This window comes from Eubalaena glacialis, chromosome 14 (genome assembly GCF_028564815.1).
Source record: "Eubalaena glacialis isolate mEubGla1 chromosome 14, mEubGla1.1.hap2.+ XY, whole genome shotgun sequence".
Lineage (NCBI taxonomy): Eukaryota > Metazoa > Chordata > Mammalia > Artiodactyla > Balaenidae > Eubalaena > Eubalaena glacialis.
This window is the reverse complement of record NC_083729.1, coordinates 86,106,871-86,123,296: the sequence shown is the minus strand read 5'-3', so window position 1 is coordinate 86,123,296 and position 16,426 is coordinate 86,106,871. Positions and strand designations below refer to the sequence as shown.

General features: G+C 36.8%; 1 protein-coding gene across 2 annotated transcripts in view; it reads left to right on the top strand.

Moving 5' to 3' along the window:
• The window catches only part of MGAT4A (alpha-1,3-mannosyl-glycoprotein 4-beta-N-acetylglucosaminyltransferase A), a 111,291-nt gene that overhangs the window by 43,549 nt on the left and 51,316 nt on the right, over positions 1 to 16,426 (top strand). The window contains exons 3-4 of one of the 2 annotated variants that reach the window (XM_061210478.1): positions 5,965 to 6,105; positions 8,257 to 8,397. In XM_061210478.1, the coding sequence (XP_061066461.1) occupies positions 5,965 to 6,105; positions 8,257 to 8,397 (282 nt within the window). Of the gene's footprint in view, positions 1 to 5,964; positions 6,133 to 8,256; positions 8,398 to 16,426 lie in introns of both variants that reach the window. The other variant, XM_061210477.1, reaches the window with a different exon arrangement.

Genomic DNA, 16,426 nt, shown 5'->3' with positions numbered 1-16,426 from the left:
AATAAAGACTGTTACAAGAGACAAAGAAGGACACTACATAATGATCAAGGGATCAATCTAAGAAGAAGATATAACAATTATAAATATTTATGCACGCAACATAGGAGCATCTCAATACATAAGGCAAATGTTAACAGCCATAAAAGGAGAAATTGATGTAACACAATCATAGTACGGGAGTTTAACACCCCACTTTCACCAATGGACAGATCATCCAAAATGAAAACAAATAAGGAAACCCAAGCTTTAAATGATGCATTAAACAAGATGGACTTAATTGATATTTATAGGACATTCCATCCAAAAACAACAGAATACACTTTCTTCTCAAGTGCTCATGGAACATTCTAGAGGATAGACCATATCTTGGGTCACAAATCAAGCCTTGGTAAATTTAAGCAAATTGAAATAGTATCAAGTATCTTTTCCGACCACAATGCTATGAGACTAGATATCAATTACAGGAAAAAAAATCTAAAAAATACAAACACATGGAGGCTAAACAATGCACTACTAAATAACCAAGAGATTACTGAAGAAATCAAATAGGAAATCAAAAAATACCTAGAAACAAATGACAATGAAAACATGATGACCCAAAACCTATGGGATGCAGCAAAAACAGTTCTAAGAGGGAAGTTCATAGCAATACAGTCCTACCTCAAGAAATAAGAAAAATCTAAAATAAACAGCCTAACTTTGCACCTAAAGCAATTAGAGAAAGAAAAACAAAAAAAAAAAAACCCCAAAGTTAGCAGAAGGAAAGAAATCATAAAGATCAGATCAGAAATAAATGAAAAAGAAATGAAGAAAACAGTAACAAAGGTTAATGAAACTAAAAGCTGGTTCTTTGAGAAGGTAAACAAAATTGATAAACCATTAGCCAGACTCATCAAGAAAAAAAAGGGAGAAGACTCAGATCAACAGAATTACAAATGAAAAAGGAGAAGTAACAACTGACACTGCAGAAATGCAAAGGATCATGAGAGATTACTACAAGCAACTCTATGCCAATAAAATGGACAACCTGGAAGAAATGAACAAATTCGTAGAAAAGCACAACTTTCTGAGACTGAACCAGGAAGAAATAGAAAATATAAAGAGACCAGTCACAAGCACTGAAACTGAAAGTGTGATTAAAAATCTTCCAACCAACAAAAGCCCAGGACCAGATGGCTTCACAGGCGAATTCTATCAAACATTTAGAGAAGAGCTAACACCTATCCTTCTCAAACTCTTCCAAAATACAGCAGAGGGAGGAACACTCCCAAACTCATTCTATGAGGCCATCATCACCCTGATACCAAAACCATACAGTGATGTCACAGAAAAAGAAAACTACAGGCTAACATCACTGATGCACATAGATGCAAAAATCCTCTACAAAATACTAGCAAATAGAATCCAACAGCACATTAAAAGGATCATACACCATGATCAAGTGGGGTTTATCCCAGGAATGCAAGGATTCTTTAATATATGCAAATCAGTCAACTTGATACACCATATTAACAAATTGAAGGATAAAAACTATATGATAAACTCAATAGATGCAGAAAAAGCTTTCGACAAAATTCAACACCCATTTATGATAAAAACTCTCCAGAAAATAGGCATAGAGGGAACCTACCTCAACATAATAAAAGCCATGTATGACAAACCCACAGCCAACATCGTTCTCAATGGTGAAAAACTGAAAGCATTTCCTCTAAGATCAGGAACAAGACAAGGTTGCTCACTCTCACCACTGTTATTCAACATAGTTTTGGAAGTTTTAGCCACAAGAATCAGGGAAGAAAAAGAAATTAAAGGCATCCAAATCAGAAGAGAAGAAGTAAAGCTGTCACTGTTTGCAGATAACATGATACTATACATAGAGAAGCCTAAAGATGCTACCAGAAAACTACTAGAGCTGATTAGTGAATTTGGTAGAGTAGCAGGATACAAAATTAATGCACAGAAATCTCTTGCATTCCTATACACGAATGGTGAAAAATCTGAAAAAGAAATTAAGGAAACACTCCCATTTACCTTTGCAAAAAAAAGGATAAAACACCTAGGAATAAAGCTACCTAAGGAGACAAAAGTCCTGTATGCAGAAAACTGTAAGACACTGATGAAAGAAATTAAAGGTGATACAAACAGGTGTAGAGATATACCATGTTCTTGGATTGGAAGAATTAACATTGTGAAAATGAATATACTACCCAAAGCAATCTACAGATTCAGTGCAATCCCCATCAAACTACCAATGGCATTTTTCACAGAACTAGAACAAAAAAATGTCACAATTTGTATGGAAACAAAAAAGACTCTAATAGCCAAAGCAATCTAAAAAAGAAAAACGGAGCTGGAAGAAGCAGGCTCCTGGACTTCAGACTATACTACAAAGCTACAGTAGTCAATACAGTATGGTACTGGCACAAAAACAGAAATATAGATCAGTGGAATAGGATAGAAAGCCCAGAGAGAACCCCACGCATGTATGGTCACCTTATGTTTGATAAAGGAGGCAAGAGTATACAGTGGAGAAAAGGCAGCCTCTTCAATAAGTGGTGCTGGGAAGGCTGGACAGCTGCATGTAAAAGAATGAAATTAGAACACTTCCTAACACCATACACAAAAATAAACTCAAAATGGATTAAAGACCAAATGTAAGGCCAGACACTATCAAACTCTTAGAGGAAAACATAGGCAGAACACTTTGTGACATAAATCACAGCAAGATCCTTTTTTGACCCACCTCCTAGAGAAATGGAAGTAAAAACAGAAATAAACAAATGGGACCTAATGAAACTTAAAAGCTTTTGCACACCAAAGGAAACCGTAAACAGAATGAAAAGACCACCCTCAGAATGCGAGAAAATATTTGCAAACAAAGCAACTGACAAACGATTAATCTCCGAAATATAAAAACAGCTCATGCAGCTCAATCTCAAAAAAGCAAACAACCCAATCCAAAAATAGGCAGAAGACTGAAATAGACATTTCTCCAAAGAAGATATACAGATTGCCAACAAACACATGAAACGATGCTCAACATCACTAATCATTAGAGAAATGCAAATCAAAACTACAATGAGGTATCACCTCACACCGGTCAGAATGGCCATTATCAAAAAATCTACAAACAGTAAATTCTGGAGAGGGTGTGGTGAAAAGGGAACCCTCTTGTACTGTTGGTGGGAATGTAAATCGATACAGCCACTATGGAGAACAGTATGGACATTCCTTAAAGAACTAAAAATAGAACTACTATATGACCCAGTAATCCCACTACTGGGCATATACCCTGAGAAAACCATAATTCAAAGAGTCATGTCCCACAGTGTTCATTGCAGCACTATTTACAATAGCCAGGACATGGAAGCAACCTAACTGTTCATCGACAGATGAGTGGATAAAGAAGATCATATATACAATGGAATATTAGCCATAAAAAGAAACGAAATTGAGTTATTTGTAGTGAGGTGGATGGACCTAGAGTCTGCCATACAGAGTGAAGTAAGTCAGAAAGAGAAAAACAAATATTGTATGCTACACATATATATGGAATCTAAGAAAAAAAAAAACGGTTCTGATTAACCTACGGGCAGGACAGAAATAAAGACAGAGATGTAGAGAATGGACTTGAGGACACAGGGAGGGGGAAGGGTAAGCTGGGATGAAGTGAGAGAGTAGCATTGACATATATACACTACCAAATGTAAGATAGCTAGTGGGAAGCAGCTGCATAGCACAGGGAGATCAGCTCTGTGCTTTGTGACCATCTAGAGGGGTGGGCTATGGAAGGTGGGAGGGAGACACAAGAGGGAGGGGATATGGGGATATATGTATGCATATAGCTGATTCACTTCGTTATCCAGCAGAAACCAACACACCATTGTAAAGCAATTATACTCCAATAAAGATGTTAAAATAAAATAAAATAAAATAAAATAACATTTTCTTAGTTGACACAAGAATACTCCAGGTTCATCTTAAAGTTATTTCTCCAAAGAGTTATAATTCTTTTTTAGTGGCAGATGTCTAGAATCCACTATCTTGGCACCATGTAAGTGGTAAGAGGTAAAGAGGGAAGAAATCACAGGACAGTTCACTCATGCTCATTTTGGACACAATCTGCTTGGTGTGATCGGCCCTTGTCCCTACTATTTAGACTTGGCATTTAACACGGTTTTCATTTCTATAGGCTTATAGTATGTTCTGATCTCAGAGCAAGTTATCTATTATTATTTCTAGATTTTTTTGACCTTTTAAAAACATTCTGTCTTTTACATGAATTTTAGAATCACATGTCAAAATTCAAGTTCCAAAAAAATTTCGTTGATGTTTTAAAAAGTGTTGCATTTATTATTTAGTTTAGGGTAGGATTTGTCTATGTTTTTTGCAAGATTGGGATTAATAAATGACTTCATTTTTTTCTTTCATTACAGGCTCCAGGAAAAAGGCTTATAGTTTTTATCACATAAATCTTGTACGCCTCTTGTTATAATTGTTATAGTATAATTGTTTATAGTTTTGTGTTTGTGAATAGTATCTTTTTAACATTTCTTCTATTGTGAATTAACACATATGGAAAAGTGCCTAAACCATGGATGTATAGTAATGAATTTTATTTAACCAGTAACCAGGTCAATAAGTAGAACCTTGCTGGCACCCTGAGGCTCCCCTGTATGCCCTTTCCTAATCACAACCCCCCTCCCTTCCTTTCCTCCTAAAGCCAGCAAATTACGGAAACTAGAGCTGCTTATTAATACATTGTTCAATACAGGGAAACGTGACAGTTAAGCAGGGGAGCCTTTCTTCCCTGCCACAGAATTCTTCAGAGGTATTTACTCTGTGGTCCTTTATGTAAGGGCCAAAGAATAATATAATTGACTATTTTTAAGGCTAGCTTTATGAGACAGGCAGATTTATATTTCTTAATTCTGTTTTGTACAGAACGATTCCATCCTTGATTGAGTAAAGCAGAGATTACAATATAAATTAAAAAGAGTCTTTCCAAGGTTTGTTTTGTTTAGATGTCAAAATAGTAGCCTTAGATTATCTAGCTTGATAGAGAAGCTGAAACGGTTGTTCTCATTTTTCTTAGTTTAATGAGGTTGTGGAAATTGCTCGGACCATTTACCAGCCTCAGCTCCCTTCCGGTGCTGCCAATCAAGATAAATGCATGGTTTCTTTTCTGCCTCTCTTAGATTTTGGTGTCCAGTTCTGTCTTGGGGCCTCTTCTCATTGTGTACTTTGTATCTGAGCTGTCTCATACTATTGCTTCAATGCCTACGTTTATCCTCATAAAATCCACTTTTATTTCCCAGACCAGGCTTTCCTGACCTGTGATTCTCTTAAATTCAAATAATTGACTTTTAGGGTCATCTTAACATCTACCTGATTGAGTTGTTAGGGATCAGGAATTTGACCAAAGTCTGGCCTAGGGAAATTTTTGCAGAATAGGAAGTACAGAGGAAACAGCCTATGGAAATGAGGCTGTTATGCTATAAAATATGTTATATTCATTATATTATTGGATATATTATCATTGCTTCATCTCTATCTTTCAATGCTTCAATTGAAAAAGATGAAGTTTCAATGCTTCATCTCTATCTTCATACAAATAGGGTCTTTATAGTTGTTTGTACCTTTTGAGAAATGATCTTGGTATTATGCTTGAAGTGTTAATTCCAAAAACTTTGTCTTTTTCTCCCTATCTTTAACTTTCTGAAGTGCTAATTAGAAAGCGCCCATTTTCTTACAGATATTAATAGCACTAAGTTAGTGGTGGCTTTGCCACCACTTTGTTAGTTGGGGCTCTTTTTTATTTTCAATTCTGTCTCAATGAATTCATAAATGAATATCTGTTTCTGAAAAATGCAACTTTAAAACTCCTAATGTTACAATTCTGTTTCGATTATAGTGGATTTTTTTTAAAAGAAATATACTAATAACTTTTGGTTTTGCTTCTAGAAAAACTGATTGCTTATCAACGAGAATTTCTTGCTTTAAAAGAACGTCTCCGAATAGCTGAACACAGAATCTCTCAGCGGTCTTCCGAACTCAATGCCATTGTACAGCAGTTCAAGCGTGTAGGCGCAGAAACAAACAGAAGTAAGGATACAGTGAATAAATTTTCAGGTACAGACGATATTTTTGGTTTTATGAAAAGATTACATTTTCAAAGGGTTATGTGAAATACTCTCTTTGAAAGTTGTCTAGAGTCACTTATCAGCCAACATTTGTTACCCTCTACAGAGAGAAAAATCACCATACAAAACTTTTTCTATTGTGGTTACTTATAAAACAAGTTTATTAATTGCTAAATTTGATTTAAAGAGAGTAATATTAAGTTAAGTTTCAGTTGTATAAATTTCATTGCCAATAGTGAAGAACCAGCATCTTTTAAAAAAAACATTTAGAATGAGACTAAAATTTAACTTGGTGTTTATGCATGTTTCTGTTGTGACTTGTGTGGACTTCAAATGGACTCTGGGGAACCTTTGAGCTATTTGAAGCAATTAGTGCTCTCAGATATGACTTATAAGAAATAAAAAGACATAGTTTTATAATGGGTACTTTTGGGGGTACCTGACCTGTTCCCTCTCTGAGAAATTCTGGTCTGAGTGAAATGAATATCAACCATCTTCTGTTTCTTTCCTATTCTTATTCTAATGCCTAAATTGATACATGTATATAATCAGTTGACTCCAAATCTGCATAATCTTCCAAGAATAATATACTTTTTCATTTAGCATTATCTGTTATAACCTTTCACCATTAATTCCTCTCATCTTGAGATTCACTACCTTACCTTATTTTTAGAGATTCATGCCCCTTTCTTCCCCTCCTGATTATAAAATTTGTATTATGGCACAGTAACATTTAAAATTATAGAATGGTTAACATTCTCTGTTTTCTTCTAGTCTTTTTTCCATGCATATTTTTCTTCAAAATTGTAATTGTGTGTTTTATGGCCTTATTTTTGCTCTTGAAATTATGCTATTAGCATTTTACTATGGCATTGAATATTTTTTTAAAATACCGTTTTTGATGACATATATGTCAGCTAATCATATACTATAATATATTAAATATTTTTCTACAATTAGGCAAATAGGATTTTTCTGGGTTGTTTTTGTCCCCCAATTTATAACTCTGTGAAGAACATCTCTATATATAAATCAATTACTTTTATGGTAGGCCTTAAGCTATTTTCATTAGATTATGACTTTCTTAAAAACAGAATCTGTGTTTTGATGACTGTTGATTTCCGAACACATGCCACGGTGGCTGAACAAAACTGATAATTCACTAAATATTTACTGATTGCATAGAAGTTAAATTCCTGAAAGGGAAATTACTGAATAATAGGGCAGGAATGTTTTAAGGGTTTTGATGCTGTTCTTAATAGCTGAAACATTTATCATATTATCACCACAGTTTAATATTACTGTTTAATCTGCTAACTTAATTTGATGGGTAGATATTGTTGTCTTGTGATTTGTAGTTGTTGCTTTTACATGAGGTTAAACTTTAATTTCATGTGTGATAGTTTCATTTCTTTTGTGAACTTTCGGTTCTGAATATTCAGAATATTTTAAGGGAATTTTCATATTGCTCTGTATAAAATTGTTATTGAGACTGCATGTCCTTACTGCTAACGTCCTTATTTAAAAGGTTAAGTTCTAGTTCAATGGAATTTTAAAACAATATTGATTATCCTATCAAGGTTTTATTTTCTTTTATATTAAATGGTTCATTGGTTACTCTCATAAAAACTGAAAAACGATTTGAAAGTTATGAACTGTACCAAACATTCTCAGCTTGTGCTGTTTAAATTAGTGTACTTGAACTAAAAAAAAATCTTGCATGTGAAATTTTGGTCAAATGTAATAGCATAAAAAAGTGAAAGTTACGGGTGGTCATTGTACTTATTATTACTACATTTTCATGAATGGATAGCGTGTTTAGAGTCTGTCCCCCAGGGCTTGAGTTCTGACACATTATAAAGGTGAGTGGTTCACATTCTACCTTCTCGTGGTACTCTGGCTGACCTTTTTAGCTTCATTCAGACTGTTCGCATCATCATGACTCTGTGAGACTCTGGTTGCCTAAGTGTCCATAGAAATCTCATTGACCAAAGTATGAAATTAGGATAGAAAATTCTTTTAGTTCTCATAAATTTTTACCACTATCTTTGTAACATCAGCAACTTCTATAAGTAAGGTATTACCGTGGATTGATTATACTTCTGTATTTCAGATGGTACCCTAAAGCTCTTGAGGGAGTTAACAAGCAAAAAGTCTCTTCAAGTGCCAAGTATTTACTATCATTTGCCTCATTTATTACAAAATGAAGGAAGCCTTCAACCTGTTGTGCAGATTGGTAATGGAAGAACAGGAGGTATGTTTGTTTTGTTTCCTATTGTATTTGCACTGCTGGTCTTAATTATGTCTTGGAGTATTATGTTGACGATGAGAAGTCAGGCAGGTCGGGAGTCAAGATGGCGGACTAGGAGGATGCAGAATTCGCGTCTCTGCACAACTAGGGCACCTACCAGGCACCGGTGGGGGACCACGGACACCTAAGGGGCAGGAGGAACCCCCAGTGATGGGGTAGGATGTGGGGCGTGGGGGGAGTGAAGGGGGAGGAGAAGTGGAGGCGGGACGGGACTGGCATCCCTGAGGGGCGGCTGGGGGAGGGGAAGGGATCCCACGCCAAAGTGGGAAATTGGGGAACCACTGGGAGGGCAGAGGATCAAAAGGGAGCATGGCCAGGTTTCCCCTGCCCACTTGGGCCCCTGGGAGCCTGCTGAGATCCCGGGCCTGATCCTCTGCCCACCGAGGCCCCCTCCAGCCACGTGGGTCCTGAGGGAGTGGGAGGGAGGGAAGGGGAGCAAAAATAAAGGCCGGACCTCTGGGTCCAGCACCCCTGAGGGGTGGCTGGGAGAGGGGAGGAGTTCCTACACCCAGTGGGACCCACCCACGGTTAGGGGTCGAGCGGTGACGGGGGAGACCCTGGGGGAGACGGTGGGGGAGGGGCATGGAGGAACAGAAGGGAATGCGGCCAGCGCTTTCCCTGTCCACTTAGGCACTGGGGAGCCTGTTGGGCTTCTGGGCCTAATCCTCTACCCTTGGAGCCTCCCTCTTGCCATGCAGAGCCCAAGCCCCGCCCCTGCACCACCACCTCTACACTCGGAGACCCCCTGCAACGTGCTGGGCCTAAACCCCACCCACACACCCTCACTCAGGGCCTTACCTCCAAACTCCGGAACTCTGCACTCCAGAGGCCCTCCTTTGGACGTGCTGCATCTCCCCTTCCGTGCAGGTCCTAAGCAGAGGCCCCACCCCACGCTTGAACGTCACCCTGCCTAGGCCCCACCCCCAAGGCCTTTTCTGGCTGTGTGGGTCTTGAGCCTAGGACCCGCCCCACGCTCAAACGTCACCCCCCCCCAGTTCCGCCCCACCCTAAACCCCACCCCTGCCTAAGTTCCACCCCTGCCTAAACTCTACCCCCATAGCAAAGGCTTTTTTTTTTCCCCTTTTTTCCTCTTTAAGATTGGGGTTCTGTTTTACCTTGTTGATTCATTTATATTCTTATTTTTCCTAATAAATCTTTTATTTTTCTAATTTTATTTTGTTTTTTATTCTTTGATATTGTACTGCTCCTTTTTTCTTTCTTTCTTCTTTCTTTCTTTTTTTTTTTTTTTTGCCGTGCCATGCAGCTTGCAGGATCTTGGTTCCCAGGACAGAGGTTGGGCCAGAGCTCCTGTGATGGGGGCTCCAATTCCTAACCGCTGGACTAACAGAGAACCTCAGACCCCAGGGAATATTAATCGGAGTGAGGCCTCCTGGAGGTTCTCATCTCAGCACCAAGACCTGGCTCTATCCAACTGCCTGCAAACTCCAGTGCTGGACACCTCAGGCCAAACAGCGAGTAAAATAGGAATATAGCCTCACCCATCAAAAAACAAAAAAAAAAGAAACGACAAAAAATATGTTACAGATGAAGGAGCAAGGTAAAAACCTACAAGACCAAATAAATGAAGACGAAATAGGCAACCTACCTGAAAAAGAATTCAGAGTAATGACAGTAAAGATGATCCAAAATCTTGGAAACAGAATGGAGAAAATACAAAAAACATTTAACAAGGATCTAGAAGAACTAAAGAGCAAAGAAACAGTGATGAACACAATAACTGAAATTAAAAATACTCTAGAAGGAATCAATAGCAGAAAAACTGAGGAAGAAGAATGGATAAGTGACCTGGAAGATAAAATGGTGGAAATAACTGCCAGGGAGCAGAATAAAGAAAAAAGAATGAAAAGAATTGAGAACAATCTCAGAGACCTCTGAGATAACATTAAATGCACCAACATTCGAATTACAGGGACCCCAGAAGAAGAAGAGTAGAAGAAAAGGATGAGAAAATATTTGAAGAGGTTATAGTCGAAAACTTCCCTAACATGGGAACGGAAATAGTCAATCAAGTCCAGGAAGCGCAGAGTCCCATACAGGATAAACCCAAAGAGAAACACGCCGAGACACACATTATTCAAACTATCAAAAATTAAATACAAAGAAAAAATATTAAAAGTAGCAAGGGAAAAACAACAAATAACATACTAGGGAATCCCCATAAGGTTAACAGCTGATCTTTCAGCAGAAACTCTGCAAGCCCGGAGGGAGTGGCAGGACATATTTAAAGTGATGAAAGGGAAAAACCTACAACCAAGATTACTCTACCCAGCAAGGATCTCATTCAGCTTTGACAGAGAAATTAAAACCTTTACAGACAAGCAAAAGCTAAGAGAATTCAGCAGCACCAAACCAGCTCTACAACAAATGCTAAAGGAACTTCTCTAAGTGGGAAACACAAGAGAAGAAAAGGACCTACAAAAACAAACCCAAAACAATGAAGAGAATGGTAGTAGGAACATACATATCGATAATTACCTTAAATGTAAATGGATTAAACGTTCCAACCAAAAGACATAGACTGGCTGAATGGATACCAAAACAAGACCCATATATGTGCTGTCTACAAGAGACCCACTTCAGACCTAGGGACACATACAGACTGAAAGTGAGGGGATGGAAAAAGACATTCCATGCAAATGGAAATCAAAAGAAAGCTGGAGTAGCAAGTCTCTTATCAGACAAAATAGACTTAAAATAAAGACTGTTACAAGAGGCAAAGAAGGACACTAAATAATAATCAAGGGATCAATCCAAGAAAAATATACAACCATTTTAAATATTTATGCACCCAACATAGGAGCACCTCAATACATAAAGCAAATGCTAACAGCTATAAAAGGGGAAATTGACAGTAACAGAAGCATAGTAGGGGACTTCAACACCCCACTTTCACCAATGGACAGATCATCCAAAATGAAAATAAGTAAGGAAACACAAACTTTAAATGACACATTAAACAAGATGGACTTAATTGGTATCTATAGGACATTACATCCAAAATCAAGAGAATGCACTTTCTTTTCAAGTGCTCATGGAACATTCTCCAGGATAGACCATATCTCGGGTCACAAATCAAGCCTTGGTAAATTTAAGAAAATTGAAATCACATCAAGTATCTTTTCCGACCACAACGCTATGAGACTACATATCAATTACAGGAAGAAATCTGTAAAAAATACAAACACATGGAGGCTAAACAATACACTACTAAATAACCAAGAGATCACTGAAGAAATCAAAGAAGAAATCAAAAAATACCTAGAAACAAATGACAATGAAAACCCGACGACTGAAAACCTGTGGGATGTGACAAAAGCAGTTCTAAGAGGGAAGTTTATAGCAATACAATCCTACTTAAAGAAACAAGAAAAATCTCAAATAAACAACCTAACCTTATACCTAAAGCAATTAGAAAAGAAGAACAAAAAAACCCCATAGTTAGCAGAAGGAAAGAAATCATAAAGATCAGATCAGAAATAAATGAAAAAGAAATGAAGGAAACAGTAGTAAAGAACAATGAAACTAAAAGCTGGTTCTTTGAGAAGATAAACAAATTTGATAAACCATTAGCCAGACTCATCAAGAAAAAAAAGGAGAAGACTCAAATCAACTGAATAAGAAATGAAAAAGGAGAAGTAACAGCTGACACTGCAGAAATACAAAGGATCATGTGAGAGCACTACAAGCAACTCTATGCCAATAAAACAGATAACCTGGAAGAAATCGACAAATTCTTAGAAAAGCACAGCCTTCTGAGACTGAACCAGGAAGAAATAGAAAATATAAAGAGACCAGTCACAAGCACTGAAACTGAAAGTGTGATTAAAAATCTTCCAACCAACAAAAGCCCAGGACCAGATGGCTTCACAGGCGAATTCTATCAAACATTTAGAGAAGAGCTAACACCTATCCTTCTCAAACTCTTCCAAAATACAGCAGAGGGAGGAACACTCCCAAACTCATTCTGTGAGGCCATCATCACCCTGATACCAAAACCATACAGAGATGTCACAAAAAAAGAAAACTACAGGCCAATGTCACTGATGCACATAGATGCAAAAATCCTCAACAGAATACTAGCAAACAGAATCCAACAGCACATAAAAAGGATCATACATCATGATCAAGTGGGGCTTATCCCAGGAATGCAAGGATTTTTCAATATATGCAAATCAGTCAATGTGATACACCATATTAACAAACTGAAGGATAAAAACCATATCATCATCTCAATAGATGCAGAAAAAGCTTTTGACAAAATTCAACACCCATTTGTGATAAAAACCCTCCAGAAAGTAGGCATAGAGGGATCTTTCCTCAACATAATAAAGGCCATATATGACAAACCCACAGCCAACATCGTTCTCAATGGTGAAAAACTGAAAGCATTTCCTCTAAGATCAGGAACAAGACAAGGTTGCACGTTCTCACCACTATTTTTCAACATAGTTGTGGAAGTTTTAGCCACAACAATCAGGGAAGAAACAGAAATTAAAGGCATCCAAATCGGAAAAGAAGAAGTAAAACCGTCACTGTTTGCAGATGACATGATACTACACATAGAGAATCCTAAAGATGCTACCAGAAAACTACTAGAGCTAATCAATGAATTTGGTAGAGTAGCAGGATACAAATTTAATGCACAGAAATCTCTTGCATTCCTATACATTAATGATGAAAAATCTGAAAGAGAAATTAAGGAAACATTCCCATTTACCATTGCAACAAAAAGAATAAAATATCTAGGAATAAACTTACCTAAGGAGACAAAAGACCTGTATGCAGAAAACTATAAGACACTGATGAAAGAAATTAAAGATAATACAAACAGATGGAGAGATATACCATATTCTCGGATTGGAAGCATCAGCATTGTGAAAATGACTATATTACCCAAAGCAATCTACAGATTCAATGCAATGCCTATCAAACTATCACTGGCATTTTTCACAGAACTAGAACAAAAAATTTCACAACTTGTATGGAAACACAAAAGATCCCGAATAGCCAAAGCAATCTTGAGAAAGAAAAACGGAGCTGGAGGAATTAGGCTCCTGGACTTCAGACTATACTACAAAGCTACAGTAATCAATACAGTATGGTACTGGCACAAAAACAGAAATATAGATCAGTGGAACCGGATAGAAAGCCCAGAGATAAACCCATGCTCATATGGTCACCTTATGTTTGATAAAGGAGTCAAGAGAATACACTGGCGAAAAGACAGCCTCTTCAGTAAGTGGTGCTGGGAAAACTGGACAGTTGCATGTAAAAGAATGAAATTAGAACACTTCCTAACACCATACACAAAAATAAACTCAAAATGGATTAAAGACCTAAATGTAAGGCCAACCACTCTAAAACTCTTAGACGAAAACATAGGCAGAACACTTTGTGACATAAATCACAGCAAGATCCGTTTTGACCCACCTCATAGAGAAATGGAAATAAAAACAAAAATAAACAAATGGGACCTAATGAAACTTAAAAGCTTTTGCACAGCAAAGGAGACCATAAACAAGACAGAAAGACAACCCTCAGAATGGGAGAAAATATTTGCAAACGAACCAACTAACAAAGGATTAATCTCCAAAATATACAAGCAGCTCATGCAGCTCAATCTCAAAAAAACAATCCAATCCAAAAATGGACAGAAAACCTAAATAGACATTTCTCCAAAGAAGATATACAGATTGCCAACAAACACATGAAAAGATGCTCAACATCACTAATCATTAGAGAAAACCATATCAAAAGCACAATGAGGTATCACCTCACACCGGTCAGAATGGCCATCATCAATAATTCTACAAACAATAAATACTGAAGAGGGTGTGGAGAAAAGGGAACGCTCTTGCACTGTTGGTGGGAATGTAAATTGATACAGCCACTATGGAGAACAGTATGGAGGTTCCTTAAAAAACTAAAAATGGAACTACGATACGACCCAGCAATCCCACTATTGGGCATATACCCTGAGAAAAGCATAATTCAAAAAGAGTCATGTACCACAATGTTCATTGCAGCACTATTTACAATAGCCTGGACATGGAAGCAACCTAGGTGTCCATCGACAGATGAATGGATAAAGAAGATGTGGCACATATATACAATGGAATATTACTGAGACATAAAAAGAAACGAAATTGAGTTATTTGTAGTGAGGTGGATGGACCTAGAGTCTGTCATACAGAGTGAAGTAAGTCATAAAGAGAAAAGCAAATACATATATATGGAATCTAAAAAAAAAAACGACCACAGTACTGGTGAACCTAAGGACAGGACAGAAATAAAGACGCAGATGTAGAGAATGGACTTGAGGACTCGGGGAGGGGAAAGGGTAAGCTGGGATGAAGTGAGAGAGTAGCATTGACATATATACACAACCAAATGTAAAATAGCTAGCTAGTGGGAAGCAGCTGCGTAGCTCAGGGAGATCAGTTCGGTGCTTTGTGACCACCTAGAGGAGTGGGATAGGGAGGGTGGGAGGGAGACGCAAGAGGGAGGGAATATGGGGATATATGTACGCATATAGCTGATTCACTTTGCTATACAGCAGAAACTAACACAGCATTGTAAAACAATTATAGTCCAATGAAGATGTTAAAAAAAAAAAAAAAAGGCAGGTCAAAGAATAAAAGTTCTTGATCTGTGCATAGTAACTTAGGAGTCATTCTAAACTCCATGTTGAGGGGAGTTGGATATTTTTCTCCAAAGACGAGAGTAATAGAGCTGAAAAGGATTATGAGACATCTAGTTCAGTCGCTATCTCCAGGCAAAACAATGTTTAAACTTTTGAAACTTTTCTATTTTAAAAATTTGAGAGGTAAAGAAATAACTTTTTTTTCCTTGTATTTTATTTCAACATTAATAGCTCTTACAGTCATGTCAAGAAAGTTTTTCGTATGTCTGCCCCTACTTTTCTTACAGAAATATAAGTATATAGTCACTTATATTTAACCTTTCATGCAATAATAGAAATAATTTGGTTTGCATCTTTTTCCCAAAATACCTAAAAGATAATCTATGGCATTTTTTTCTCCTCTTGTTAGAGTCACCAGAGCTTCTTGAGTTTTCCTTGTGGGACTTATATATGATTCTCTTATACTTTTTATTTCTCCACTTCGACTTTGTTAATCTTTTCTTTGTAGATTTTAGGATGTAGAGACAAAAATATTTTGCTCCTAAGTCTTTAACAAATGACAAAATCATTACTTCTTAGGTATTGAAATGCATCTTTTATGATAATGTTTTTGAAAAGCTGATTCAATCTGCATTTGATTCAATAGGATTCTTAGGTATTTTACTGGTTTTTGGTAACATTTTCTAAGTTTAAGTTTTCACATTCATCATTTTTTAGTTCTGCCATCTTTCTATTTTATGAATCATTTAAAAGTATACCCTTTTCCTATGGAGGTGATAACTCTTAAATTATGTTCAGACTAACTCATTCTTCCATGTCTTTATTGATTCAAGAAATATTTATTTTTACAGTACATACTGGATTACAAAGACTAATAAGATATGTAGTATGTTCTAAATTATGTTCTTTAAAACATTGATCATTAATTATTTCTGAAGTTGATAGTGTGTCTCTTCCTTTAATCATCACTATTTGGGTAAGTTGCCTTAGCCATTTCATGCATTTTTTGGTTTAGACTATTTCCTCATGAATAAGAAGCAAATGAAAAGAAAGTAGAAGTATTTTTAAAGTCATTTAAAACTTCCAAGGTCTCTAGTAAGTTCTTTTATAGTCAGCTCTTTTTATTTTATGAATGTGACATTCTCTTTCTTTTTTGAAGATGCTTATTCTAGCCCATTTGTTTATGACTTTATCCATCATAAATAAATACCATCTTAGTCAACCAGCTTTTCAGTGGTTAACATCCTTATTAAGCTGAAACTGTTTTTTAAAGGTAGAAAAAGCAGACAACTTGGGGGAAAAAAACAG